Source organism: Meleagris gallopavo, chromosome 3 (genome assembly GCF_000146605.3).
Source record: "Meleagris gallopavo isolate NT-WF06-2002-E0010 breed Aviagen turkey brand Nicholas breeding stock chromosome 3, Turkey_5.1, whole genome shotgun sequence".
NCBI lineage: Eukaryota > Metazoa > Chordata > Aves > Galliformes > Phasianidae > Meleagris > Meleagris gallopavo.
In genome coordinates this window covers 33,011,686-33,039,386 of record NC_015013.2, presented here as the reverse complement: position 1 = coordinate 33,039,386, position 27,701 = coordinate 33,011,686, and the positions used below count along the sequence as shown (strand labels likewise).

The 27,701-nt window shown below is 37.9% G+C and overlaps 1 protein-coding gene and 1 long non-coding RNA gene across 2 annotated transcripts; one reads left to right on the top strand and one right to left on the bottom strand.

The window, feature by feature from the left end:
• Positions 1-51: 51 nt before the first annotated feature.
• On the bottom strand, positions 52-26,864 carry ERP44 (endoplasmic reticulum protein 44). Its single transcript, XM_010708622.3, has 11 exons — positions 26,763-26,864; positions 25,174-25,213; positions 21,776-21,891; positions 15,742-15,926; positions 15,147-15,262; positions 11,417-11,474; positions 10,079-10,195; positions 6,878-6,989; positions 6,291-6,432; positions 3,097-3,199; positions 52-651 (listed from the first exon to the last, which is right to left on the bottom strand). The coding sequence occupies exons 3-11, from the start codon at positions 21,873-21,875 to the stop codon at positions 550-552; spliced, it is 1,035 nt and encodes a 344-aa protein (XP_010706924.2). The 5' UTR covers positions 21,876-21,891; positions 25,174-25,213; positions 26,763-26,864; the 3' UTR covers positions 52-549.
• On the top strand, positions 7,801-12,407 carry LOC109366689. Its single transcript, XR_002113197.2, has 2 exons — positions 7,801-9,607; positions 12,148-12,407. It is a non-coding gene; the product is annotated as an uncharacterized LOC109366689 (long non-coding RNA).
• Positions 26,865-27,701: the final 837 nt, after the last annotated feature.

Below are 27,701 nucleotides of genomic sequence, written 5' to 3'. Positions count from 1 at the left end.
TATTTTAATGATCAGAACTGCTCAAACATTTAGACCCAGTAAAGCACCACACAAGATTCTGTAAAACTTTAATTTATTCCCCTCCCAAGTATCCAGAATAGAAGACCCTCTCAAGTTGGAGAAAAATGTGACAAAGAAATAGGTTACCAGGAGAGCTGTTCACATGAAGAAGAACAGAAAGCACATACTACCAAGATTACACAGAAAACAACCCCAAAATCCTATTGAATGGGATAGTGCAAGTTAACAGCATGTCTCTGGCAGGGATACCTTCATTTGGATTATAAAAGTTTTACAGAATTGTTACATCAAGTGTCTGGATGGGTCTCTGGCATTTTACTAGAGAGTTAGGAACGTACTGTTGGAAAGATGCTGTACAGAAGGACCCACCAAATCAATTTATTTACAAGCCTGGGGAAGAAAAAAATTATTTTTTCAGTTTATTCAAAATAAAAATACACGTAGAATTATGAAAATATAGGTTTACTATTTCCACCACATGGAAGTCAATGCTGCTGTCTGAAAGGCTTGCAAGATTATTTCAAGTTTTTAAAGTTCATCTTTTTCCCTCAATAAGGTGTACCTATGTTCACTGGGTGCCAGTTTCTGGAAGGAGCTCTCTGGCGGGCTGCTGGCTACATCCTGAATTGGCTGAAAAACAGAACAGTAACAGTGCACGTTAGATTCATTGTGATGATCAGTCCCCTCCACTACACAGACAGTTATGGGTGTGCACAACCAGCCAGCTTTCATTGGAAAACCAACGGGCAAAGGCCCAAGCAGGTGAATAAACACCCTGACACAAATTAAGTACCATCAGTTAAGGACAATCCTTCTGTTAGCAGAGCTGAAAGGTCAGCCTGTAAGTTTCTACGCGAGTGATTTAATAGTATTTTGAATGCACCCTACTGTAGACTTGAGTGCCCACCACTTGCTTTGAAGGTGCTGTGGTTTGAGTGTTCATTTTTGAGACACCAGGGCAAAAGCGCAGTTGCTGCCAAAATACTTTAAAATTAATTTCCTATAAAAACTAAAAGAAACACACGTAACTCAAGGGACACAAATGACACAGCACAGCAGCCTCCAGTTTAATTTATGTCCAGTACTTCCATTGCACAGGCTTGCACATCTTCCATGTGCTGGAAGCATACTATACACAGATGAGAAAGGAAACAAATGAAGGACACTGGATTTTGGGTGCATTTTTCAAGGGAGAAAGGAGACAAGCTAGTCCGCAGCTCCACGCAGTGAGCCTGAGCCTAGATACACAGCAGAACTCAGCAAATAAGCAGGTTTCCTTCCACCCTGGCCAAGCTTCCAACACATTGCAGTTGCTTCCACGCATGTCCAGCCCTAAGCTGATTGCCTCAGTCTCCAGCTCCACTCAACCACATCTGCCATTCCTCCCACTGACCTAAATTCAAGTTGCTCATTGAATTCTTGAGAAATACAGGGAGTTACTAGCTAAAGGAGCTAATGGGAAAAATTCAGCCTTCATGTTTAAACAGTCAGTCATCATAACATTCAGAAGCAATCAGTCATCCCCACCCTGCCCAAGGCAACCCCTCCTGCCTCCTGTTGCACAGCACAGCCAACTTGCTCCTTCCCAATGGCTGCAGCTATGGGTACCCTCTGCTCCCAGAGCCTTACAGTGCCCTACCTGGCACTGCTACCAGCACTGCTCACAAGCCTCAGTGCTGTTTCTCTAAAGAAAACCCAATGCCAATTTGAGTTTACTTGAACAACCTGTGCATGGAGTGTTGGCACAGGAAGGAGTTCAGCGTATTCTAGCATCGGAGACAACCCTGATCTTAACATCCAGTTCTGCTACGAGGCCAGCCGCTCACAACCTGGCTGGAGAGTACTGGGAACAGTTCCCAGCTCAACCATCTGCAGGCTTTTGCAACTGCTGGTCCAGCCTCCTCTCCTGCATTATATGTTACTGCCCTGCCCCTCCTCCAGGGCTTTTCTGCTTTTCATTCTGTTAACTTTGAGCAGAACAACAGGAGGCTGTGCTCAACATCTTCAGCATGGAGTCATCCTTACTCCACCCTATAGATAACCAGGACAAGGGGCCTTAACAATCTCTGACCTATGGGTTCTGGGATAGCCCAAGGGGCTCTAATATCAGGCAAGGGTCCTCTAAGACCAACACAGCTCCTTAACTCCTAGAAAATAAACCTTTTAAGTCAAAAGCAGTATCCAAAAACAAGTATGTCCTTAGACAGGGCCTGAAGTATTGAGAAGGTTGCCTGACAGACCTGTACTTACACTCTTTCCCAAGCATGTGAGCAGAAGGGTGTATCATGAAGATACAAGGCCGACACACAGACGGATGGGGCTGAGCAGAGGGAATCAGAGCTGGTAACCACATCCTTTCTTTGCTGCCTCCTGCTAGGCTGAACTAAAGCAATGAGGTATCTGGAGAAGGATCTACTAGATCCTTTTCCTTTTTCTTCCTGAAAAGATCCCAAGAATGACTGCCATGCACATAAATACAGAGTATAATAGTCTTTGAGCAGAACCAACAGGAATCTGAACTGACAAATGCAGCGTGTGAGCACTATTAATGCTGCTTTTTAACTGCATTAATAAAAGTAATAAGTCCTGCTGCTGCTTATCAGTCTTTCACTGACGCTCTACTAATCTGCCTCCTGCTTGAACTGGTGACCACAAGTAAATAATTAAAACAGTCAACTGATGTTTCCCTTTAGAAGCATTCCCTCAGTGTCTTGTATGAGCAACAATGATCTATTTTACTTCTACAGCTATATATATAAAATCAGTTTTCCTCACTGAAATAAGAGCAGCTTTATGAGCTCAGAGCAACCATCTAGCCCAAGACCTTTCAGTGGAGTTAACAGCTACTCTTACATTCTTCCATTACACAGTGCAAATAGGAGTCTGTTTCCCCCTAATGTTCTCTCTCCCTTTAACTAAAAGCAGCTTTGGTTAAATAGCAAAATAGAAACAACTTCTGCTCTTTTAGGTGATCGGAGTTAAAAGCATATACGCATTAAGAAGTACACCTATAACAAGGAGGGGAAAAAAGTCTTTATTAAATGGCCAAAATAAATGTATTTTCTGTAACCTTACCTGTCCAGGTGCTACATCAGTTGGATCAGGGCCATGATGAAACTCTCTATGCAGTTTTCCAGAATGCAAGTCTAGTACAAATTGCTTCAGTTTACCTGGAACTCTGAAACAAATGAACCAAATATCCACATAAGAAGTTAAGTCCAAACACAGAAGACAAAGTGCACTGCTTAGAGTAGCCAACTTCTGGCCATCTGGCACACTGTGCCTACTTTTAAGTGATTAGTACAGGACAGAAAGCAAGTGGTTGGTTAAGACATCCTACCAGCTTCTTTTGCTTTCCCGTCTCTTGAGAACACAGCAAGTATTTCATCTTTTCAATAACTCCCACAGAGCTGTGCTAGCCAATAACTTCATTGTATACTTGCTTCAGCTCTCCACTAACCATCATGTAAGAGGGAACAGCAGGCTCCAAATGCACAGTTTACAGATACAAATGACAGTTGGGTAGCAATATTGACAAAACATCTTTGAAAGGTTCTCTACTGCCTGAGTAACTGCACGTACACTAGAGATAAGCACTAAGAGGATATCAATTTAAATCTAATCTGTAATCATCTACTGTCACCCACAGCAAGTATGCTAAACTGCAGCATCCAGAATTATTTGGGAGATGTCAAATAGACTAAGAAGCTTAAAGCAAGTTGATCTAATAAGCATTAAAAGTGAGATAAAAAACTAATGTGAGCATCATCATATAAACAATCAAAAGATAATTTATGAATAGAGGCAGGAATTGTAAAGAATCCTTCAATATACCAATATTTAGGAAAGCAGAATAAAGCATGGTGAGAGGCTGCTACCAGCAACACTCCAGATCACCCTTAAATTCTATGGATAAGAATTAGTGTCATGTTGTGTCAGAGGGTATCTGAGCAGCAGTGCTGGTAACTGTAACTAACCAGTAGCGCAGTGATACTTGAAGGGACCTCCTCCCCTCTCAAACAAGATTTGGAAGTTAGCGCTGATTTAGAGAAGGATACTCATTCCAGCCCAGCTGCTCAAACAGCAGAACTGCTGCTCCTTGGGCCCCTGGAATGTTTTAAGCTCTCAAAGGTCAACCACATTGCTGGAGGCATTCCCATTCAACAACTTCTCTCTTAATGCGGCGAGGGCATTCAGCACCTTGTAGCTCAGCCAGTTCTCTCTGAAAAGCTACAACCAACCCACTGAACAATCCCTGTCACCACCTCCAACAGCCAGCTGAACGGGGCCAAGTGGCCAAAGCAGGAGGAGAAAATACTGGAGATGGTCTGAACTGCCTCTGGAAAAGCTGTTCTTCAACATGCAACTCCTGAAAGAGGACAGCAATGCTACAAGTCAAAGAGAAATCTTCTGGTGGGCCAGCGCTGAAAGTGTGGGTATCCAATCACTATTGGTTGGTGGCAAAAAGTGGAAGTCTGGGGCCAGTTTGGAAAGAAAAGGAAAGCAAAGTACCTTTTAATATTTTGACACCAGAAACAGGATGCATAAAACAGGCAACATGAAAGTCTAAGCATGATTTATTTTAGGACTGTTTTAAAAGTGACAATACAGAGTGCTTTCAAAATGCAAATATCCCACATTTTCTCTCTGATGTTCAGGAACAAAAAGGAACAAAAAGGACAAAAATGGTCACAATCAGGATTTCAACACGCATAGCTTTAGATGTCTGAAAAGCACTGTTACAGGTCCATAAAACTGATGGACCACACTTCCAGAAGAAGCCTGTGGAGAATTATAAAGAGAAGCTGGGACCAAACTCTCCTTCCAAGCATAAACATTTCAGGTAGAAAAATGCCTGCTGGAACATTCACCTTGTGTGCTAAGTATTAGCTTTGAATCTTTGGCTTCAACCAAAGTGATCTATAATAAAAATACACTAAGCTTTTAAAAGCAAGAGTGGGCAAAAGCTTAAGTCTCAAAGCTTAGATTCCTACCCAACACACTTACCTGCATATACACTGCTTGCTATCTCTTTTGAGACAGAAAATGGAGTTTAATGCACAACCTGAAGACAAAGACCTGAAGATCTCCTATAGGTCCCTGAAGATAGAATGTACCCACCTTTACTCCTCAGCTGAGCCCAGGAAACTAAACATCTGCTTCCTATTGCTGCTTTCAAGGCAGTGCATTATGAAGGGATGGGCTGACGTAAAGAGGAATTATCAAAGTGGTATTTCACTAAAACACCCTGATACTTCTCTCTCACACTTTATCGAAACAATATGCCACTGATCAGCTGTTTCCCATGCTGCACTTGGAAAACTTCAGAAACTCAGTCAACAAAGATTTCTTTGCCAGTGCTCCAGGCTACACTAATGCAGGAAATCTGGAATCACAAAGCAGGAAAAACCAAACCAACAGACAGGGAATTCTCACATGGTGGATTTTACAATAATCATTGCAGAACAATGGTTAGATGCTACGTGTGCTAAAAATTTTCAAGTTAATAGCTACATAAAGAGCACCACTGCAGATACCATGTCAGGCTCTAAATACCTAACTACTAAGGAAAATAGCAAAACTTTGAAAGAATAGAAGCATCCAGCACAAGATCCTCTTCTAGCACAATGCAATGAACTCTATTTACATTAATACTTCACCATTCATAGGAACACAGAATGACCTGGGTTGAAAAGGACCACAATGATCATCTAGTTTCAACGCCCTGCTGTTTGCAGGGTTGCCAACCCCCAGACCAGGCTGCCCTGAGCCACATCCAGCCTGGCCTTGAATGCCTCCAGGGATGGGGCATCCACAACCTCCTTGGGCAACTTGTTCCAGTGTGTCACCACCCTGTGTGTGAAAAACTTCCTCCTAATATCTAACCTAAACCTCTCCTGTCTCAGTTTAAAACCATTCCCCCTTGTCCTATCACTATCCACCCTCATCAACAGTCATATTCTTCAAGTACTGAAAGGTCACAATGAGGTCTCCCTGGAGCCTTCTCTTCTCCAATCTAAACAAGCCCAGTTCCCTCAACCTTTTCTCACAGGAGAGGTGCTCCAGTCCTCTGATCATCTTAGTGGCCCTCCTCTGGACCCACTCCATGACCTCCATGTCCTTCTTGCAGTGCGGATTCATATCACACTGAATTATGTGCAGGCAGTGTTATCTATTCCATACTTACTCATCTTCCTATTGTGATCCTGTTTAAAATATAACATGATTTCCTTTGTTCTCAATATGAACTCAAAGCAAAAAATACTTACGACAGGTCATTGAAGTCTGGAAAGACATACATATGCCTGAAACTATCAATGGCAATAACCGGACAGTCTGTGGGAGTCTTCTGAATGTGGAGGAGTGGGTGCCTGAATTTGTCACAGTCAGCATGCAGGAAGTTTATTGTACCTTAAAATTGTGAGCAGATAAAAATCCATATTAAGATTTTTTTTTATTATCCTGAAACTCTATATAATTCCATAAATAGTTCAAAGGTAGAGACATTAGATAGATACAACATGCAAAACTTGAAAACAGATTCAAATAACAAGGCACATTAAAATAACAAATTACCTGAAAGTGGCTTTGGTCACAATACAAACTGAAGTTTGTTTAAAGTCCTCTCAAACTGTTGGAAATCATCTAGATAAGAAGGCTTTCTTAAATAGTTACCTAATAACACATTGTGTTTCTATTTTAATCCTTTCTAGAGGAGTCAATCTTCACTGTCAAGAAGTAAAAAAAAACAAACTCAAACCTAGGACTCGGACATTTGCTTTCACTCTATATTGAGCTCATCTGGAAAAAAAAAACAACTAAAAAACTGTTCCAGCAGTAACAAGTTGGTACAAACCTTTTTCACTTATTAACTGTCGTGCAACCTCCTGCTGGAATTTCTCTAAGCTCTCCAAATCATCCTTCATGTGGAAAAGTATGAGGAAAGGAAGGCCTTCTTCTGTCAGTTCCTGCACAGAAAACAAAAGATATATTACATTTCTTTCATTTCCTAAAGACACTTGAGCGATTCCAGCAATTTTCAAAGCCGGTGAGATTCCTGCTTCAGAAACAGCTGAAACAACATAACTAAGGATATTAACTGCTGACCTTTCATTGAAGACACCCAACTGACACAGTTAACCATGTTTCCTTCCCCTTATCACATGCAGCAGTTTAAGGATAAGGGTATTTCATCATCAACGTTTTAGGAAAGGATACATGTGCAATGGAATAATTGCTCAAAAGAAACAGTCCGATTCTCAAAACACATCTTCATAGAAACAGCAATAAGGCCTGAATAGCACCATATGGAATGAGTGCTAAATGAAAGCTGAGTATGTATAGTGGACCACGTCCTGTGTTGGTTCATATCCTAAGTTGGTGATTTTGCCTAAGAGCACGAATGAGCATCTTTAAGCATTCCCAAGGAAACAAACAAACAAACAAACAAAGCAGAAACTAATGACATGGCTGTAAGTGTGTCCTGACTGCTCAACTGTAACGTACGTAACGTCAATTCCTAGCTAACACATTACTAAAGGTGACAAACAAATCAACATCTCTGTTGCTCAGGCAGGCTTTAGTTCCCTGAAGGAATGCATTCTTACCTCCTAAGTACCTTCTAAAGATCTCTCTCCAAGGTCAGATAAGTGTATGAACTACTTAAATATTTTATTCAGGATTTTTATTTCAAACCAACACAAAGCATGAACTACATACATTTGCATGCTTAAAAAGTGACTTTTTTAGTGGACCACCCATTCAATTTAGTAGAGACCAACTGAAGAAATAATTGTTTATCAAAAAAAATGCCAAAGGCCTTGCCTATCTTTCATTCGTGCAGCTGATACACAAGCAAGTGCTGCTATTTCTTTTATTCTGTTCTGTATCCAAATGAAATCCATACTTTTTGTGAAAGATGACTGACACTTGTTCATTCTGCCACCAAGGCTAATAGTTTCTTCAGCTACTTTCTATCTGCAGCAATTTGAAATAAATTTCCCCAACACTATGCAGCCAGTTGCATCTAGAGAACACAGAATAGACATCACTGTCTTTCCAAGCAAGCCTGCACATCAAGCCAAGGCTTGGTCTTTTAAGCGCAGATTCCAAAGATCCTCATTAGTTCAGTGCTCTTGGCAAAGCCAAAACTTCCCAACCAATCTCTAAAACAACTGCTAATCACATCTGTTCATTCTCATTTTTAAAACTAAGTCCCCGGTAGGAATGTTTGCATGTATCTTAAAGTGTTCTACTATCAAAAACACAGCTGAATAGTCACATCACTGAGGGCCATGGTTAGTGGCCATGGTGGTGTTGGCCAAGATAATCTTAGTGGTCTTTTCCAACTTTACTAGTTCTTCAATTCCGTATTTTTACTATACTGTATTTTTATAATGTATATTGTGCAATATACATTAAGAGCCCACGTAAATAATAAACAATTTCTATTTGTATAGCATTTATATTTGTTTGGGTAACGGCAGCCCTGAATTTTTTAAACAAATGCTGCTTGGCAAAAATGTCAAATTGGAAATTACCTAAGAAAATATTTACCTAAGAAAACAGGAATTGAAGGTTGGGGGAACAAGCAGAAAAACCAGAGCACAGTGTGATACAGACAGCGATGAACTCTGGCTTCTAAGCTTCAAAAATCCAAAAGTCTTACCGTGGGAAAAGTACACTAAAAATCTTATCAAGCAGTTCTAAATATGTTGACATGTGGCATCTTTCACATGCTGCTTGAGTTACAAAGGAAGAATGAATATTTCTTTAGCAGAATTTCCCAACAGAAGTTAGCAGTATTGACTAGACAGTTGGACTTCAAATATTTTGTGCACCCCACCCTATTCAGCCAAATCAAGCGTTCTGCATGCCTAGGGCATCAGTGCTATACACACTGACCATTCACAATAAAGCAATTAAGAAATGAAGTGAACTGAGAACAAAGTATTCTTCCATCACATGACTGATTCTTTGGTTTCTAATCCAATGAGGGCCACACACTGCAATTTGTTACAAACCTCGCCAGAGTTTATAGCAGATGTTGTGGCTATGAACAAGTGCTTCCTTTGAGGTGCTGTAAGCTAGCTACTTGTTTGTTTTTCCCTCTATTTTACAAAAGAATAATCATAGAGAATTAGGAACAAGTGAAAAAGAAGAGTAAAAATAGAGAAAAGAAAAGCATTGAAAGGATAACGAGAAGAAGTTTGAAAGTATCCATGCAAATCCCATGTTACAGCTAGAAACAGAAAACCAAGAAAAGGACACGTGAACATAAAAAGGTAAAGAAGGTGCTTAAACACACCGCCAAAAGCCATCACACAGTTTTTGTTAAAATTCACAGAAGCATCCAGCTCCAGAGATGGTTAAATGATTGTTAAGGTACTTACTTATTACACAATACTCTGGACATGGTTGAAACATAAAAAATGTCCGACTACTAAGTTATTATGTTTTAAATGCTGACTGGCTATATTTAAAAGTTCACAGCTATTTTACTCTTTCTAGCTGTCATGAACACAGAAAGCTTGAACAAAATGATTCCAAATGGCCCCTTCCAACCTCAACCATGCTGTGATTCTGTGTGAGTATACTGATGTGGATATTTTCTACCTTGACTAGAAACATTATTCAGATCCAAATCAATGCTTTTTGCTTATCTCTGAATTTTAAAGCAAGTCAATATCTCCCCGTAACATCTGCATTTTGCATGAATAATACAATCTACCCAAGGTGTTACAAACTCACCCATAAAGACACATTTTTACACGTGTACACTCTTAAAGTCTGTGTCCACCCTCAGGCACTTTGTATACAATCCATATGCACAATTACAGCTTTTTAATTTAGTGGTTTAAAAAAAAAAAAAAATCACAAATTTTCCTCTTCAAGTCTAACTGAAAAGCTCCAGAACAATGAAAAGACAATACATAACAACTATTTTTGGTAAAAAACAAAGCATACAGATGTTGCAATGCATGAATTAAAAACCTCAGGACCCATTTTGGTTCTGAGAAAGAAATCTCAAAAAGAGAAAGATAGCAAAAATTCTTACCTCCCCATTTTCAAATGTAATTTCTCGAACAAGAGGTACACATTTATCTTGTGTCCATGCGTAAATCAAATCAAAATTGGTTAGGGAGCCCAAATACACCATATCTGGAGCGTTCTCCTGTTGAAAAGAAAAATACTAGTTGAGAAATAGTAAAAGTGACATTGCTACTGACCCAATACAAAGGCGACAATGCCTACGTAAATACTGAAATCCAATCTTACATAAATATTCAACTGCTGTGCATGCAACACCTCCATAAACTACATAACAAAAACTGTAAGTAAATAAATATGATCATTTTTGCAATCCACTTTCTAAGATAAGAGGAACTGACTTCAGGTAGAGAAATAGTCTCTTCAGTATCTAAAAGAACCTCAGCCATTAAGATGCATACCCAATGCAGATATTAAGCTCCTCCATGCTGACAGTTATAAAGTCTCACCATAAAGAAAAACCAAAAACCTGCAGGTCTTGCAACTTGTCTTTTATATTTGCATTTCCAAAGATTGGAATAAATAATAGCTTTTCTTTGCTTACTAGAGTTGTAACCCTGAATTCAGTGCTTCCATTTTAAAATGCAACTACGGTTTGAGTTTTCCAAGCTGCGGGCATGAATAAGCATACATTGATTCAGATATGCCATATAAACTAGACAACAGTAAAACATCTTTGCAGGAAACTGTTTCAACCTCTCTTTCCCCTTAGAGGTTGTGTTTTCCTTTCCTAAAGTGCTTCCCAGCATCAAGTTTGAGAAAGGAGTATATGCTCAGATATTATGTTTCTAAAAATCAAGTCTTGCAGATTTTCTTCCATAATGATTTTATTCTCAGCTATGACAGTTTGTTAACATGCTTTACTACTTTTCCTTTAGATTAAGTGAACAGCTTTTACCTCCCCAGTGTGCTAAGCTATGTAAGACAGGCAAGTGATAGTCAGAAAATAGCCAGTAATTGTCATTTGTGTTGAGAAATAAGGTGCATCAGATGTTGAGCTTCCTTGATTTTTATTTATTTTTTAAGATTTCTACTGGACACAAAGTATCTGGACACCTGGTAAGCTGCTTGCTTTTCTAAGGAAAAAAACACTGGACACTGAAATTAACATAGGTTTTGTTTTTAATTAGCAACAAATTGTTAGCAACAAACAAGACAGATCTTTTTCATGTTCTCTGAAGCACCAGTTCCTACAACCCTCACTAATTCTCACTCTCTTCAGTGATGAAATAAAACTAAAATTTGAGATGCAGCAAAATACTGAATGGGCTGTGTGTTCAGTCTCTATTATCTCATACTCACATATAAAGATAACAAGCAGAATAAAATACATCGTTACACTTACCCCTGGTGGCTTGTAGATTATATTGTCTCCGCTAAATCGCTCTGCTTTTGAAATAGCCCTACAACAAACCAACCAGTAAGCATGTCTTGGTACAAACAAAATAACTAGGTTAGCAAAAATCAGATTTCCATTTGCTATCTTCCTGAATTTGGAAGGAAAAAAAATTAAAATGCGTCCTCTTCAAAGAAACCATAAAGTGATTAAAGAAACCATAAAGTGATAAAGAAGCTTGGTCTGTCTGGATGAAAGGGCAGTAAGGGAAGCTGCAAGGCATATCCATGAGATAAGAAGTTTGGAGTAGAGGCATCAAAGTCAAAGAGATGAATACTTGCAGCGCGCAGCTTCTGATTTCTGATGATTCGGTAATGTGCACACCTGGAGAATATATGAAATTTCTCCTTGATATTTAGCTTAGTATTTCATCTCAGTGAATTCCACACCCTGTCTCCGTCATTTTTTGTTACTCCTCAATCCCAGTCACAACAGATTCCCACAAAATGATCACTTCTTATTAAAAGAAATGGGGAGTGGTTTGCATCCAACATAAGAGAGAAAAAAAAAAATAAGAAAAGCAAGCCTCAACTAAGCTCTTTTCAGCACCTTCATCCATTGCAATAGGTCTCTTCTCCTCCACCATGACTTGCTGTCCCGCCATAAATCACACTGGCAAAATAGAACCAGCTGCATATGCCTCAAAGTGAAATGAACTATTTCTTTTCCTTCTTTAACAGGCTAAAAAGAAACTATGTCAGCCTCTGGGAACTTTAAATAAGTGTTCCAGCTTCTCCAGTTACAGTATCTCTTATATGGACTCAACAGAAGCATTGTAGAAGACTAATTAAGAGGGAAGGGGACAGAGGGGGAAGAGAAGAAGGTAAAATATCTCAGTTTATCTCACTGTAAGAAGAAGTAAATGTCTCAGGGTTCTGAATTAACCAAAGAGCAAAGAAAAAAGACATCACAAGGCTTATATTAAAGTACCTACATTTTATTCATTTTCTTTGATCCAGTTATTCTCCTCACATCACATGTGAAAGATGCCTTGCTTAGTATATTACACCTATCCATATTTTTCATACCAGCTTAGAGGCATGCATTTTAGAATGGATTTCAGAATTCCAGATGTAACTACTCCAACAACACAGAATTAGGCTTTTTTGTAATCACCATCACCACTGAGGTAAACCATTCACTTCCCAATCAATCCTTCCCTCAGTAATAAGAAAACAAAGACACCCAAGTCACCTGCCCAACCATTGCTCCATAAACTCACAATACGCTAGTAGGAAACAGAAGCTGTTGGGGAAGTCTGTTGTGGACTCAAAAGACCCTCTGTTCTTCCATCTCATTAACTGCACTTGTGACTGATTTGTTTCAGATAAGGTAAAGTGAAGACATGATATGAAAATACCAAATGCTCGCAGATACCCCTTTTAAAAACAATAAAAATGGAAACATTACAGTTTGTGTTTCATGCCTCCTTGAAGCAATTACCTAGAAAGTGAACCTTCTGGAAACAAATTAGCCTCTCATGCTTGCTTGCTAATGTTAGAACAGTTCTTAAGACAAATGTATTTTTTGAAAGCTTGTTTTGTGTTTCTGCATTTGACGTTCTGTGCTGCAACACAACAGCACAAAGCTACTCTCCTCACTTCTACAAAAATCTCAGATTTGCCCCACTGTCACTCTCCTTCTACAAACTAACTGCAGTATCTCTCTGTCAGTATACTCCCTACCTCCTGCTGCCTCCAACTCTTCTCTCGCTCACACTGCTATGGTCACCACAGACTGCAACAGAATTGTTAGGATCATTTGATTTAAGAGTAACTTTAAATATCAAGGTGCAAGTAGCATTAATACAGTTTAAAAACAAGCTACTGTACCTACCTGAAGCCAGAGCAACTTTAACATAGCAAGAAACAAGTTTGCCCTGACATAAGTTGGTTAATGTTTACTGCTGAACTCAGTGTTTTCAGTTTATTTTGGCTTGCTAGACTTCTGAACATGACAACTCACATTACCATTATATATCCCATACCGCAATACCTGACAAACTCTGCCCACACCAAATCCAAAACACCTGCCATGGCCCACTGGGATGCTGAGGAAAAAGAGCCCAGCTGATCCAGGAGTACCCCAAGGAAACACTGCTATTTATAAGCCCAGCAGCAAACACTGTTAGAGAGCCAGGATCTCCCTTGGAAGTCCTTTGGCACATAATTCTTACGAAGCCTCAGAACTGCAGCCACTCAGAGATGGAAACATTTAGTTTCCAGGACTGCTGCCTGGAAGGCTTCATTCACCTGAAAATGCTAACATCTCCAGGCTAGCAAGGGAACAGAAGTCTGGCAAAGAGAAAAATGAAAAGCCTGCTGCAGGATCCTAAGTTACATGGGTAAGTTACAGTAACCAAAGGCTGACTGTCGCACTGTGTGTGTTTACTGCTTGTATCTGAAGAAAAAAAAAAACAACTTCATAGTACCTAGGTTAGGAATAGCATCCAACAATCAAATGTCAACAATCCAGGGGTGAGAGACTACTTCTTATTAGACCCCACTGAAAGAAAGCAAACTAAAGACTAGCAGACTCAAAGAGTGGGGAGAGAGATCCTTATAGGCATTGCTACCTAATGAGTTCTTAAATGTATTTCTGAGAAGAATGAAAAGCCATCTGAGGAGGAAAAAATAATTCCAAATTCTTTTAGTAAGTCAGTCTGGCTGCCCTGAGAACAAGAATAATTGCGCTCATCAGACACCACATTTGAGATAACAGACAATTGTTTGAAATGTGCTGGACAGATCAACCTCAGTTTCACAAGATTTGATTATTCTTCCATGGCCAAGGCTGTTTGCACAGTCATAGCATAAATAACTAGGAACTGGAATGAAAGAAAAGACCAAGCCCCCCCCCACCCCCACACACACTCCTCTATGTTACAAATACTTGCATACTCTGCCCCCAAACTATTTTTTTTTCTTTTTTCTTTTTTTTCCAGTAAAACACAGGAAGAGGTGTAAGTGCTTGAGAAGTTTTGTTTAGATAGATGAAACAAACCCTAACCCTTCTACCTTAATCCAGTGTCTTCACTGTTCTTCATTCATTCATTACATCCAATTCAAAAAAGCTTTAGGCCAACTGTATGTGATATAACAGCTAGTATAATCCATACAAATTCCTGCTCTTGAACTGTGGATAGACTGTAAACCACTGCTTTCACATTAATGCCCAATCACTTTAAATTGATTGTTCCTGGTACCTTAAAAAGGAGTCTAAACAAGTTGTGTTTTATTATGCTACTGAAAAGGAAAATGACTCATTTCCAATTTATTCTGATCTCCCCAGTGAACATCTTTTAATATTTTTATGTGGAAAAAAAAAACAACAACCCCAAACCCAAACTTTCCCAACTCTTCCCAACTTGTTCCCCTCCAAGGAAGCAAAGTTTTCAGACACTGCTGTCAAGCAAGCCCTCTGATGTTGAAATGATTGCCAAATAATGACCAAAAAAAAAAAAAAAAGAGGAAGTAAACTAGTTAGATTTCACAACAGATTGGAAGAACAGTTTTCTTCCCTCACTTTTCTCAGTGAATTTAACTGAGAACGCCCAATCTCTTTAGTTATGATGCACTGAAAGTACTTAAGAAGTCCTATTAATTAAACTGTATACAATTCATTCACATAATTTCAGTAACGAAGTCATGCAATTGAAGTATTAAAAAAACAAACTTACCCAAAGGCAGACAGGAATACGCAATCATCGTGTAAAATATTTGCTACTCTTTCAAATGTTCTGTAATTGTCAGAGTCCTTTTGCTCAAAGTACCCAATGATATTTCGTCTGCTGCGCTGTAAAGACAAAGATTGCACTGTAAGTTATCTCAAATTATTAGAAACTGCCAATACTCCACAAGGATATTAAATATAGAGATGCTGTTTATTTATTCAACAGTTAACCAACAAGTATGCAAAACATTTCTTTCCAAATGATGCACATTAATACAAAGACTAAAAGATTTTAATATTCAGAAACATCATTATGAGTATTTTTATAATGAAATATTATCATTTTGTCACATACAAGATTATTTCCAAATGATTAAAATTAAAATAAGTAATTTGGTAGTAGTGTCACCATAATAAGATTAATGCAGTTGAAAGAGGGATTATATTGGAATAATTTGTAAAACTGGAGTTAACGTTGTTAGTTCTAGTTCAAAATTATCACTCAACATTTTTGAATGGAAAAACCCCCAAGAAGTAAAACTGTTTTTTGAGTACATTATCTTTCACATGCTTATGCTTAGAAGGAAGGAAACTGAACTTACATCAACAGTATTAATTTCTTCCAAATCCTGGACCTCCCGAATAGGATTGCTCTTCTGCTGTCTGATATAATCTGCTATTGCTGTCACAGACCTCTGGCCCCTGTATTCTCTCTTCATCATCATTCCATTCCGGAAGAGCTTCAGTGTTGGGTATTTGCTTATCCTGTATCTCTGAGCTATATCCGCTACAAAATCAATTCAGAAAAAAAGTGGACCAATACAGAAGAACACTAAGCACGGTATGTTACACATCTGTACATGCACACAGAAGTGGAACCTCTGAGCCAGCAGTCACACATCATTAAAGAACTAAAAAAAAACAAAAACACACACACACACACAAAAAAAAACTACAAGAGAGAATGTTTAGCAGCTAAGCCCAGTTCTTAATGCTTTGCCTCGCTGCAAAATACTGCAAAATATTCCAAAGTACAATCTATCAATTTTGATTGAGAAAAGATTTCAGCAGTTTCTTAGATATCCTATCAGAGTTTTTAAGGCACTAACTGTAGTCAAAATTGAGGCAATGATATTTTTATCTCCAAAATTCACTAATTTCTTGAGAAAAGATTAATTACCTACCAACATATTCACTATGAAGTGTCAGATCAATATTTTTTCCTCCTTTCCAAACCTAGTACTTTTTAGTTACAGTATGCAAGAGTAGCCTCCAAGAAGTCAGGAGAGAGAGCAGTGAGGTGCTGGAACAGGCTGCCCAGAGAGGTTTGGATGCCTCATCCCTGGAGGTGTTTAAGGCCAGGTTGGATGGGGCTCTGGGCAATCTGATCGAGTACTTGATCTAGCAGTGGCTACCCTACCTGCAGCAAGGGGATTGGAACTTGATCCCTGAGGTCCCTTCCAACTCAAGCCGTTCTATGATACCCTCATAAGCACATCCTTGGAGGCATCACTTCATATTTGCTCATCAGAAGAAAAACAACATAGGCAAGTCAGGCATCGCATCTGCTCCCTCTCTCTTGCTCATAGAAGGACCTTTGGTCTGACTGTCTGGCAGTTTATTCTAATTTGACCAGGGTTCGATAAAAGACAAGGAGCCCTACGTATCAAGGTTACCCATCCAAGCCTCTCATAAAGGCACTGAGATTCAAGACTTCTTATGCTACAAAACTCCACATCCAGAGAACACCAGACTACTCATTTCTTCCCTCCACAACTTTTTCTTTCAGATACTTCCACTGTCATATGATGATGTATGCCTTGCAGAATCCTCATCTTAGGAGGTCTTGAAGGTTACCCAAAACAGACATTTCAGTCCCTAGGGCTGTGAATCTTCATCAGGGGAAGAAGTTGTATAAAGAAATTAACAGTAATAGAACGTCCACTGCCAACACTGAATTTGAACATTGCTTCGTAATGCACGATCTTTATAAATTACAATGAGATTCCATGAATACTGGTATTTGAACTAACACAGAGAGATGATAGCTCTACACAAGGAAGTATTTGAAAGCCACCCTTTCACAGAATATAAATGCAAGTACATGAAAAACTATTTCACAAGTCAAACAGAGTAAATCTTAAATGTTTCATTAAACTCTGGCATTTGATACAGGCAGAGTTAGCACAAGACGACCAACTACAACATTATACTCCTTTAAAATTGGAAATACACAATGCAAATATATGGAATATTGTTTGAATTCATTTGTAGATCACGTTAGTTATAGTAAACCCCTAAATTTTAAAATATTTTCCAGACATTCTTATGACTGTTTCCTGATGGAAAAAAAAAAAAGTGCTTGAAAGAGATAGATGGGGTTAATCTCCTTAAAGAAAACCAAACCAAATCTCCCCTTCCAGCTATAACTTCATATTTTCTTTAAGAGGTACAAACTTGTCTTGCATCGCCAGCCATTTCTAGCTCAGTGTCACATATTCCTCCACTCAAAGAAATGATGAAATCTGCGGTGGTGGGGGCAAGCCAGAATTTTCAAAAGAACTTCACATATTACCTAAGCTACAGTTTCACACACACACGCAGCCTATGACTTCATTTTCAGATGGCTTCAGACTTCATTACTCTAGGTTAAGATCACAATACACCATTCAAAGAATTGAGCTAGAACATCCGATCACGTCACTAAGAATCCAAAGTCCACGATTCCTAAATTAAAATAAATGTGCAGGGAACATACTGAAACACAGCATGAAGACATACAATTAAATTAGACTCCTACTGATGATGAAGATTAGAAGCTCCTTCTTACAAAAGGATCACTTACAACAATCTGAGTATGATCCCAAGCTTTTTCTCCTCTTTATTAAAGTTACTTACAACAGTTTCTTTGCTTGCCACTCTTTCAGGGATGTGGCACTACATTCACCTTAATGATGTATCATGAAATACTTCACAGTAGTTCTCTCCTGTTGAAGCACTCCTCTCATGACTTGTACACAGTCATAAGACCTGGCAATATTCATATGAAACAGAGCAGAAAGGACCTCAAGGGACCACCTAAACTTGGCATCCTACTCTGATACTACAATACTGGTAACCTAAACAGGTACAGGAAAAGCAATCGATGCTCTACATCAAACTCAGTTACTAAGAAGCTGAGAAACAGCAAATTCACACCACCTTCTACTGCAAAGGAGCATTCACAACAGCCTTGCCTATTCCTAACAGAGCCTCCTCAGTAGGTATCCATCACCTTTTCTTACAGTCTAACAAAATGGCTCTCCTCAGGAGAGCCATCGAAAGCCTCCCAAACTACCACCACTTTTTTCTATTTTATCCCAAAACAGCTTTCAGACTTTTTTCCTAGCTGAAATAGCAGGAACACAACAAAATCCGTATATTTGTTTACAGTTTCATTTAACTTCAGTCCTCCTTCATTTACGAACCTCAAACCTTATCACACTGAGTTACTTTGCTTAACAAAAGCACAGTAGCAATACAGGTAATTTTTACTTGATTTTTTTAAGACTGACATTAGCATAGATCCAGCAGTTCACTAACATGTTTCAAAGGAAGAGGAGTTCCCTACGGAGTCTGCCTAATAAAACACTTCTCAACATCCCACCCGTGAGAAGAAGTTTTCTGTTTTGAAGTACAAAGAATTGATTCAAACCAGTTTTGGTTTTTAGAGTTCTTTTGGTTTTTTTTTTTTTTCTTTGTTTTTAATCTTTCAAGCCAGAAACCACTTTATGTAAAAGGAAATAACAGTACAGTATATATTTTAATTCATAAGAATTCTGTAGCAGAAGTCCTAATTTTTAATTCACTGAAACTATTCACAGTCCTCCAGAAACATGAGTCCCTCTGTACTGCAATATTCACTATTTACAGGAGAAGAAAAATACAGTAATTCGATGGCATGAAGTAGGTTTCTAACATTGCTGCTTAACACAAAGAAAAAACTAAAAAGCACAACCACCTAAAGGTCAACAAAAAACCCCAACAAAGAAAGTAAAACCTTCGTAATAACACACATGCAGAGAGATTTCTTATAATATTCTAAGGAAAGTCACTTGCTAGGTATTACATGCTTAGAATAAAGGTATAATTTCTCTAGCATAAGTATTACTAATTTCAGCACACCAAAATGACTTTGTATTTTAACAGCAAGAAATGAAGTGGACCTTAGATACTTATGAGCTGTAAAAAGATAAAGTCTTGAAAACAAAGAACTTGTCTCAACAGATTTACCTTTACTGTAATTTCCACACTGGTTTAATGAGCAAAAACACCCTAAAGACTTAACGTACACATTTGAGTTATTATCACTTCCCAGAATATTGATAAATTAAACCTCTCTATGCGTTAATATTTAGAATTTGTATTTTTCATCACATTGTCGCCAACTATCGCTTCTCAAAAAAACATCTTCATATTGGTTATAAGAGCAGACAGAATGCTGGCTTTGTCATTAAGCATCAAACGTTTGGCAGCGCATCAATAATTCTCTTTAATTTGCTTTGCCCTCAGAAGCTGGTGTGAGCTGCTGGGACCTGCAGAGTGCTTCAATAATAGTGCATTAAATGGAAAGTATCTATGCCTAGCTGACCATTTGAAAGCTATTTCTGAGTGTCCTGAAATCAGCTATTTGGGTTCCCTGCAGAGCATTGGTTTCAAAAAGAAACAGATTATTTGTAATGCAAATAATCCACCATCTCCAGATCATCATCTTAATGGCCAGCTACTAATGAAATCTGCAGGCATAAACACCCTGAAAATATTAGCACGTACCTTTTAGTGTTGCTAAAACACAGAAAAAAAGCTAAAACAGGAGAAAACAAAACAAAACAAAAACAAGATAATAATCTAAACTCTAACATTTAATAAAGTAGTATAGATGGTTCAGTGGGGATAAGCATAGTAAAAACTATTGCATAGATTAAAATCATAGAGTTAAAATACTTCACTGTTAGGATATAACCAATAACTGTGTGCCATGAGACGTCCCATTGTTTGTAACTAGCAAATAAACACTGAAAACCAGGAACAACATATAGGGCCTTATTATTTTAATTCAGAAAGGCAGTGCTACTGGGAGAAAAAGACTCATCTTTATGATAGAATTTTGTTTTTAATTTGCACATTTTACAGTTCGTGCAGCAGAAGACATGTTCATCTATTTATTAAATTAGGAACAAAATGACTACAGAGAATCACAATCTTCCAGTACTAAAAAGAGAGATCATAACTCTTGGCTGCCTTATAACTATGTAACTATCTAGCCCACTACACTTATCGTAGGGGAGGATTTAATCCCAGATGCATTTATGGTTCCCACGGTCATGATCTGGTCCTACAGATCTTTGGGATGGGACAAAAATCTCTCTGGCTGCTCCTAACAGTTTGAAAAGTCAGCTTCAGCTAAAAAAGTTGATACTGCTTAGTTATTTAAACGTGTTTTTATGCTTTATGATCTTGAATCGCACAAATTAGGAGTTCTGTTTTGTTGGGTGCCTACACATACATATACAAAATGGAGCACAAATTGCTGCTAATGGAAGATGCTCAACTGAAGTTACTGGCTTTTACATTTGCAAGAGACCAAAGATACTTCAAGAGAAAAATTCCCTCTAGTACCAAAACAGTTAGCTCACCAACATGAGAGAAGAAAAAAGTAAATGCGATCAGTTACTTCTCACAGAGATGCAATTTTTTTTTCCATGTTCTTTCTCTCTTTAGTACTTGAAATGGAGCACTAAAACACAAGTCAGGCCAGCAGTAAATCCCAAAGACACGTTACAAACTAACAGAAATTCATCAGCTTTCCAAGTAGGATTCTTCCTGCAGACTAACAACTTTGTAAAGACTAAATATTATAGTTAGGGTCAAGAACAACCAAACCTTTGTTGGGATTTGAGGCCAACTGGTAACTTTCACTACACTCTAGGACTCCTAAACTTCCATAAATAAACTACTGGGCAAATGTTGCTCTTCCAGAAGTACAGAATAGCAAAGCAAATCTTGCACTAGGAAAATCACCACAATAATCTCAGTGCTACCCATCTGTTTGTCAGTAGGTAACAGATGTTCCTTACATTTTACTTATCACGAGATTAACAAGAAACATTTGGGATTAATATGATAATAAAATAAGTATCTTTTTCATGTATTTAGGGGAACATACCAAAATAAACAAGTATTCCTTCATGTGTACAAACAGCAAAGGAGAACAGCTCTGAAACTACCAAGTACACAAAAGGCAGCTTGCAGTTCACTACAACTCTTAGAGAAAACAGCTGTGCAAAACACATGCTGACCATCGCTCCTTTTTCTTGGCTGTTTTGCACCAGTGCTTCTTGATCCCTGGCCAGTTTGCTTTGTAATTACACTCCCTTTTTCACTCAATAAACAAGAAAGGCTGAACTGATAAAAATTGCACATCTATGGAGAAAAAGAAAATGCAACACTGGAAATTGCCCTGACAAATTTTGAAGAGGTTCTGTGATACACACAAGCAATGGCCTCTGGACTAAATGATGGAGCAGGTCCCACCACACCTTAGTCTGCTTTCTATTGGCAGGATATCACAGAAAAACTAAATTGAGATCTACTTACAATGCTGATCACAGTCCACTCTAGCAAACACTACTTGATTCTTATCTGGGTATTCTTCCTTAATTACATTAGAAGCCTCCTCAAAAATAGGATGCAACATTTGGCTGAAGCGGCACCTGTGGAAAAAAACGTAAGGTTACAATTTCAAAACACTAACTTTAAAAAATTTAATTGTAGATTAAGGAAATATTTGTATAATTCAGGCAGAAAAAATATATATTCTAGAAGAATACATAATTCAAGACGTGTTCCCATGCTTTATCAATTTAAGAAACAACAGTAATCAACTAAGTCTTTAGGAAATAGACTCTGATATTCAGAAAGTTCGCTCATCGTTCTTTTTCTACCCAAATTATCCCTGGACAAGTAGCTTTAAAGATCTAATAAAAAATTTGCATTGTTGAGATCTGAGTATTCATCTATGATCACTTTCAAGAAATATCAGAGAAAGAACTATACAACTTCTGCTGTTAACCATGTAAGTAATGCTCATTATAGCTCAAATTTGGTGAAAGTTATGTCTAATTTAAACAGACTGCTATTACATTACTATGAACACAATAGACAAAAGAATTCCATGGGATCCTTATAGCCATGCCAGATTTTGATGAAAATCTTCTACTTCTGTGCATGAAAAAGGCTGTAGATGTTCATAAATGAGGCCCCAGACATTTTGGTGGTTTTGGGGAGGTTAAGGTCAAACTAGTGCACCAGACCATCATTAACATATCAGTAAAAGAACTTAATCTGTTCTTCCAAACACACAGCAGAACTTTAACTTGAAGTCATAACAGCACCATAGAAGTCATCAGGACAAGACCTCAAGGAGCAGCACCTCAAAGCAGACCTGCAATAAAGCAGCCTGCTCTGAAGGCTGGCGCATGGCAGCAAACATTCCAACTACAGAGGAAGGTTTTCCTCTCAAAATACAAACAGGGCTGAAGCTCATCTCCCAAGACAGACCTGACTTTGGCCACAACAACTGTACGCCACATTTATTTAGCATGTATATGTTACATATGGCTTCTTTGTCCCTCATTTTCCTCCACCATTACAGCAGTGCATCCACATCTGTCCTCATTCAATTCACGTTATATCATAGGCTGACAGTACACAACATTAGGAGTCTAATCCTGAATGTCTCTATATAACAATCCTAATTGAGGCTCTCATATTTTAAATTTACAGCCTACTATAATAGCAATCAACTTGCAAGCTTAGACAACTTCTACAACAGCAGGGACTGCAGCAGGGGCTGTGTTAACAGAGACCTAAACCAGGACTTTCGTTGTCTTTCTATATCAAGTTTTAAAATACTATCTTCCCTAGATCACAGGAAGCACGAGAACACTAATTTTTAACCTTCTGTAGATTGCCTTCAGCAAAAAAAAACAAAAAACACCCTTTCAATGGCAACAAATATGCTACATTCCCGTGTAGTAGAACTACTCTCAAAAATTCTGTTGGTTTCACTGTTCCTCAGGTCAATAGAATTTGAAGAGGTACAAACAAATTGAAAACAAAAATTGTCTATAAAATTACAGAGACCTATGCAAAGGTTACTAAACAAATTAAATTTGGTCTAATATCTATCATTAAGCAAAGATTAAATGATCACTTTTAAAAATCAATTTAAATGAGTTATTAGTAGAATGAATGATCAGTAAAGGCAAACTAACTTTATCTTAAATTTGTGCACTTGCTTTTTCTTGACCATACAGACCTACGCATACACGGAATGTGAAAGAGGTGAAAAGAATCAGAACTTTAATCTGCTCGATGACCTTTGATTCTGACAGTCAGCGTTTTGTGCTCACAAAGCAGAACAGCAAGTGGAATACTTAAAGTACAATATTACCTTGGTTTATATATTTGTTTAATTTATAAAGCTATATACACCCAAATTCAATTTAAACAAGGAACAGAGAAAGTGATTTATTTCTCTGACCTCATTTTCAATATTAATTTGCATATTAAATTTATTTTATTTCCCTCGAATACTTTACTCATTTGCTTATTGTTAAAAGGTTCTTTTAGAAATACTAATGCTTGAACAAAACATTTAACATTACTTTTAACACTATCGAAAAATGGAGTATGGGCACTTAAATTAATTTTATAGGCGAGTTAAAAATCAATCAAACAGTTCCCACTAAGTATGTCTTTCACAGTGACTGACCCCACATCTTCCCTTTTATACTTGCTCAAGTTTCACAGAATCTCAGGGGTTAGAAGAGACCTTAAGAGAACATCAATTCCAACCCTCCACTAAAGCAAGTTCCCTACAAAAGGCCACACAGGTACATGTCCAGATAGGTCTTGAATATCTCCATGAAATGAGACTCCAGGCCCTTTATCATCTTTGTGACCCTCTCCTGGATTCCTTTTAGGAAATCCTTACCATTTTTGAACCAAGGAGCCCACAGCTGGACACAGTAGTCTAAATGTAGCCTTACCATGGCAGAGCAGAGTGGGAGGATCACCTCCCTCAACCTGCTGGCCACATTCCTTTTAATGCATCTCAGGATACCACTGGCCTTCTTGGCCACAAATGCACACTGTTGGTGTGGCCAACCTGCTGTCCACCAGGCCCCCAGGTCCCCTCTGCAGAGCTCCTCTCCAGCAGGTCAGCCCCTAACCTGTACTGATGCACAGTTATTCCTCCCCAGGTGCAGGATTCCACACTTGCTCTTGTTAAACTTAACCAGGTTTATCTTTGCCCATTAATCCAGTCTGTCCGGGTGTCAATGAATGGCAGCACAGCCTTCCGGTGTGTCAGCCACTCCCCCCAGCTTTGTATCATCAGCAAACTTGCTGAGGGTGGGCTCTATCTGTTCATCCAAGTCATTGATGGAGATATTGAACAAGAACAGACAATCCTCAATTCTCCAGTTCTCCACCTGGAAGGCTTTCCATTAGAGATCAATTTGAATTCTTTGAATGTAATGTCATGCTTTTTGTTTACTAGTACACACGTAGGGGATCAACAAAGTAAAGTTAAAAATAAAAAAGGAATATTTTGAACAAACTTACGCTAAAAATCAAAAACTTTAATGAAACCTGTCTTGCTATGAGTTAAAAAATAAAAATAAAAAAAACCAACAGCAAGAAATCCCAAACAAAGAAGCATAAAACAAATTATTCCTTATTACCACAGAACCTTTTGTTCTCTGACAAAGGTCCTAGCAGAAGGGAAAGTAATCAAGACAAACACATGCGCGTGCGCACACACACACACACACTACAAGAGAAATAAAATCTAACAGGAAAGATCTAGTTTGAAAGTAACATACCAGTGTATCTTTAATTAGAATATTATTGCCAAACAGTTTTCAAAATGACAAGTTTAAACATAGCACAAAAAACAAAAACAAACAAAAGAAACTTTTGTAACTTACCAATCCGCATAAAAATTAACTAAAGCAACATCTGCATTGTCTAGAAAGGGAAGAAGAAAAGAAGAAAAGAACAACATGTCACATTGTGAGGCAAAGTTCTTGGCATTTTAATCCAAGATTACAAAAAATATGCATAAAAATATAAAAGCTAGTATTTCTAGATTACTGAGCTCACAGTCTGCTAGAAAAATACAAGGATAAATTTTAGCTGAAATATAATCTATAGCAGGTGGGAATGTGATGAAGGAGGCCTATAGTCTAGCATTTTTTGGATATATTACACATTAAATATGACAATTCTTAAGGCATAAGATAAAAAATAAGTAACACATCAGACAAAATTCTGAATTTACAATGAAGATACTGAAATTCAGAAGCTGTACTCCAGTATCCCTCTTAAACATTATGTATTTGCAAGCGCTCAAAGAAATAGTTAAAAGCTGAAATGTTAGCTGTTCAGGTTAGGGGAATGACAACATGTGGGCTGACTGTGCAAATTGCTCCACATCTGTCTTATTTGTTAAGATACTGGATACAAGTGCAAAATGTGGCAGAGAAACCTTTAAATTCCCCCTTTAAAGAGCTAAGGAAAACACTTGAAAAAAATGCAATACTACAGGGATAAGGCAGCAAAATAATGTTCCATTCAATATTTTAAAGTAAAAAAAGATTTCAAAATCAGAAAGACACATGCACTTAAAACCTCCTGCTTAGCAATAAACTGTGATCTCTGCACAACAGAATAACCATGCTGTAAACTGATTTTTATTAGTAGTAATGGACTAGATATTGAAGAAAAACTGTAACAAATATTTGAATCATATGGCAGCAGTCACATAGTTCATAGGATGGTTCTACATTTTTCAGCATATAAAAAGGCATGACTAGACAAAAACTGTAAATACATTTACTACACAAAGCAATCCTGCAGTCGAAGGCAAATTAAAACCACATACCTCCTTTGAACAGTTCTAATTAAAAAGGATATTTTTATGAATGTATTTGCAACAACATGGTTTTTTTTGTTCCCCCTCTCCCTCATCCCCCTCCACAAACACAATTAGATACCAACAAATGGCATCCTTTTAGACAAGACACATCTGTTTACTTTAAGACACATTAAGTACTTTAAATACTAATTTGTGTCTCTTTTCTATGAGCCACTAGAAATCAAGACAGCATTTAACCTGAGAAAAAGAATAGCTGAACAAGCAAGGCATTTAATATGACCCACTGCCATGGGTTTCAGTTGCTGCTATTTTTTGGGAGCTCTTAAAACACTCTTCTGACAGGCTCTGGCTATTTATAATTGAAAGTTCTCATCTGCAAACAAGACACTTGGTATTTTTCTTAGACACTTCAAATTGTCATTTAAATTATACTGAAGTAATCTGTTAAGCAATGCGTTAAGTTAGCTGTCTGCACTAAAACCTCTATGCAGATTACAATTCATATTCTCAGAGCTAGGGTGTACATATTCATGTAATCATATCGCAAGATTCTCACAGGTAAGTGACTGTAAACAAATAGTCTGTACACTGTGCAAAGTAAAAAAAAAACAACAAAAAACCAAGATTCAAAGTACTCACTTAAAATGTCATCTATATTTCCACTATCTAGACTTGTTATTTCACTTCTTGTTGGATTAAAAAGCCAAGACACCTACAAGAGAAACCAAATCAGTCAGGTATGTAGATATTTCAACAGTAAAGCAGTAACATTCAAAAGCTGGAGAAGAACAAACAGTGAAGTAACTATAAATCAGTCCAAGCACAACAGACAATAGCGTTTGTCACAAATGCAAAAATAAACATTGTTTACAGTCATAACATTCTTGCACAGTTAAAACAAAACTGGTCATCTCTTCATACAATGCTTTATGTTGGTAAAAATTCACGTTAGCAGAAATATTACTGGTGATATTTGTACCTTCAGGAAAAATTTCTATTATTAAATGTGTTCTGAAGAGAGAAACAAAACCCACATTTTAGACACTCACCAACCCTGCACATCCCTAAAGACTGTAGGCCCATCCAGTTCACCCAGAGACAAATTATTTCTGATGCTACTTACAGGATTTGTCTGGCTAAAAGGTGTCACAATAGGTAATACTTGCAAATGCATCCACTTTTATTGCTTTTTAAGAAAATACAAGGTTGCAGCTAGTTTAATTAGATAGCTCTAACATCTACATGTAAACATATCTCCTGTATCTTATCACTGCCTCTGTATCAGCACGTAATTGGCACAAACTTAGCAGACCTAGTAAGAACTGAAGAAACCACATCAGCCATATCATTCAATCTCAAAGCAACACATATTGCTCTTAATGCACCTACCCTAACAAGACAGTTTAATGAAAGGGCATGCTCTCACGTTCACTGCAATAAGCATAGATCTTTTACCTCAAAATGCAATGGAGGAAAGTACTAATGTGTGAATTGTAATATGTTTGTACTTTGGAAGAGTTAATGGTACAAGTCTCTGATCAGAACAATATAAACTCTTGATCTGGGATGCTGACATTT

What these genes read in the sequence shown, in the direction of transcription:
- ERP44 (XM_010708622.3), bottom strand. Translation starts at nt 21,875, where the DNA reads ATGTTGCATCCTATTTTTGAGGAGGCTTCTAATGTAATTAAGGAAGAA. An exon ending in TAATCTACAAGCCACCAGGG is followed by an intron (nt 10,196 to 11,416) that starts GTAAGTGTAACG and finishes TCTTTTCAACAG; the next exon opens with GAGAACGCTCCAGATATGGT. An exon ending in CTGATGTAGCACCTGGACAG is followed by an intron (nt 652 to 3,096) that starts GTAAGGTTACAG and finishes TCTGTTTTTCAG; the next exon opens with CCAATTCAGGATGTAGCCAG.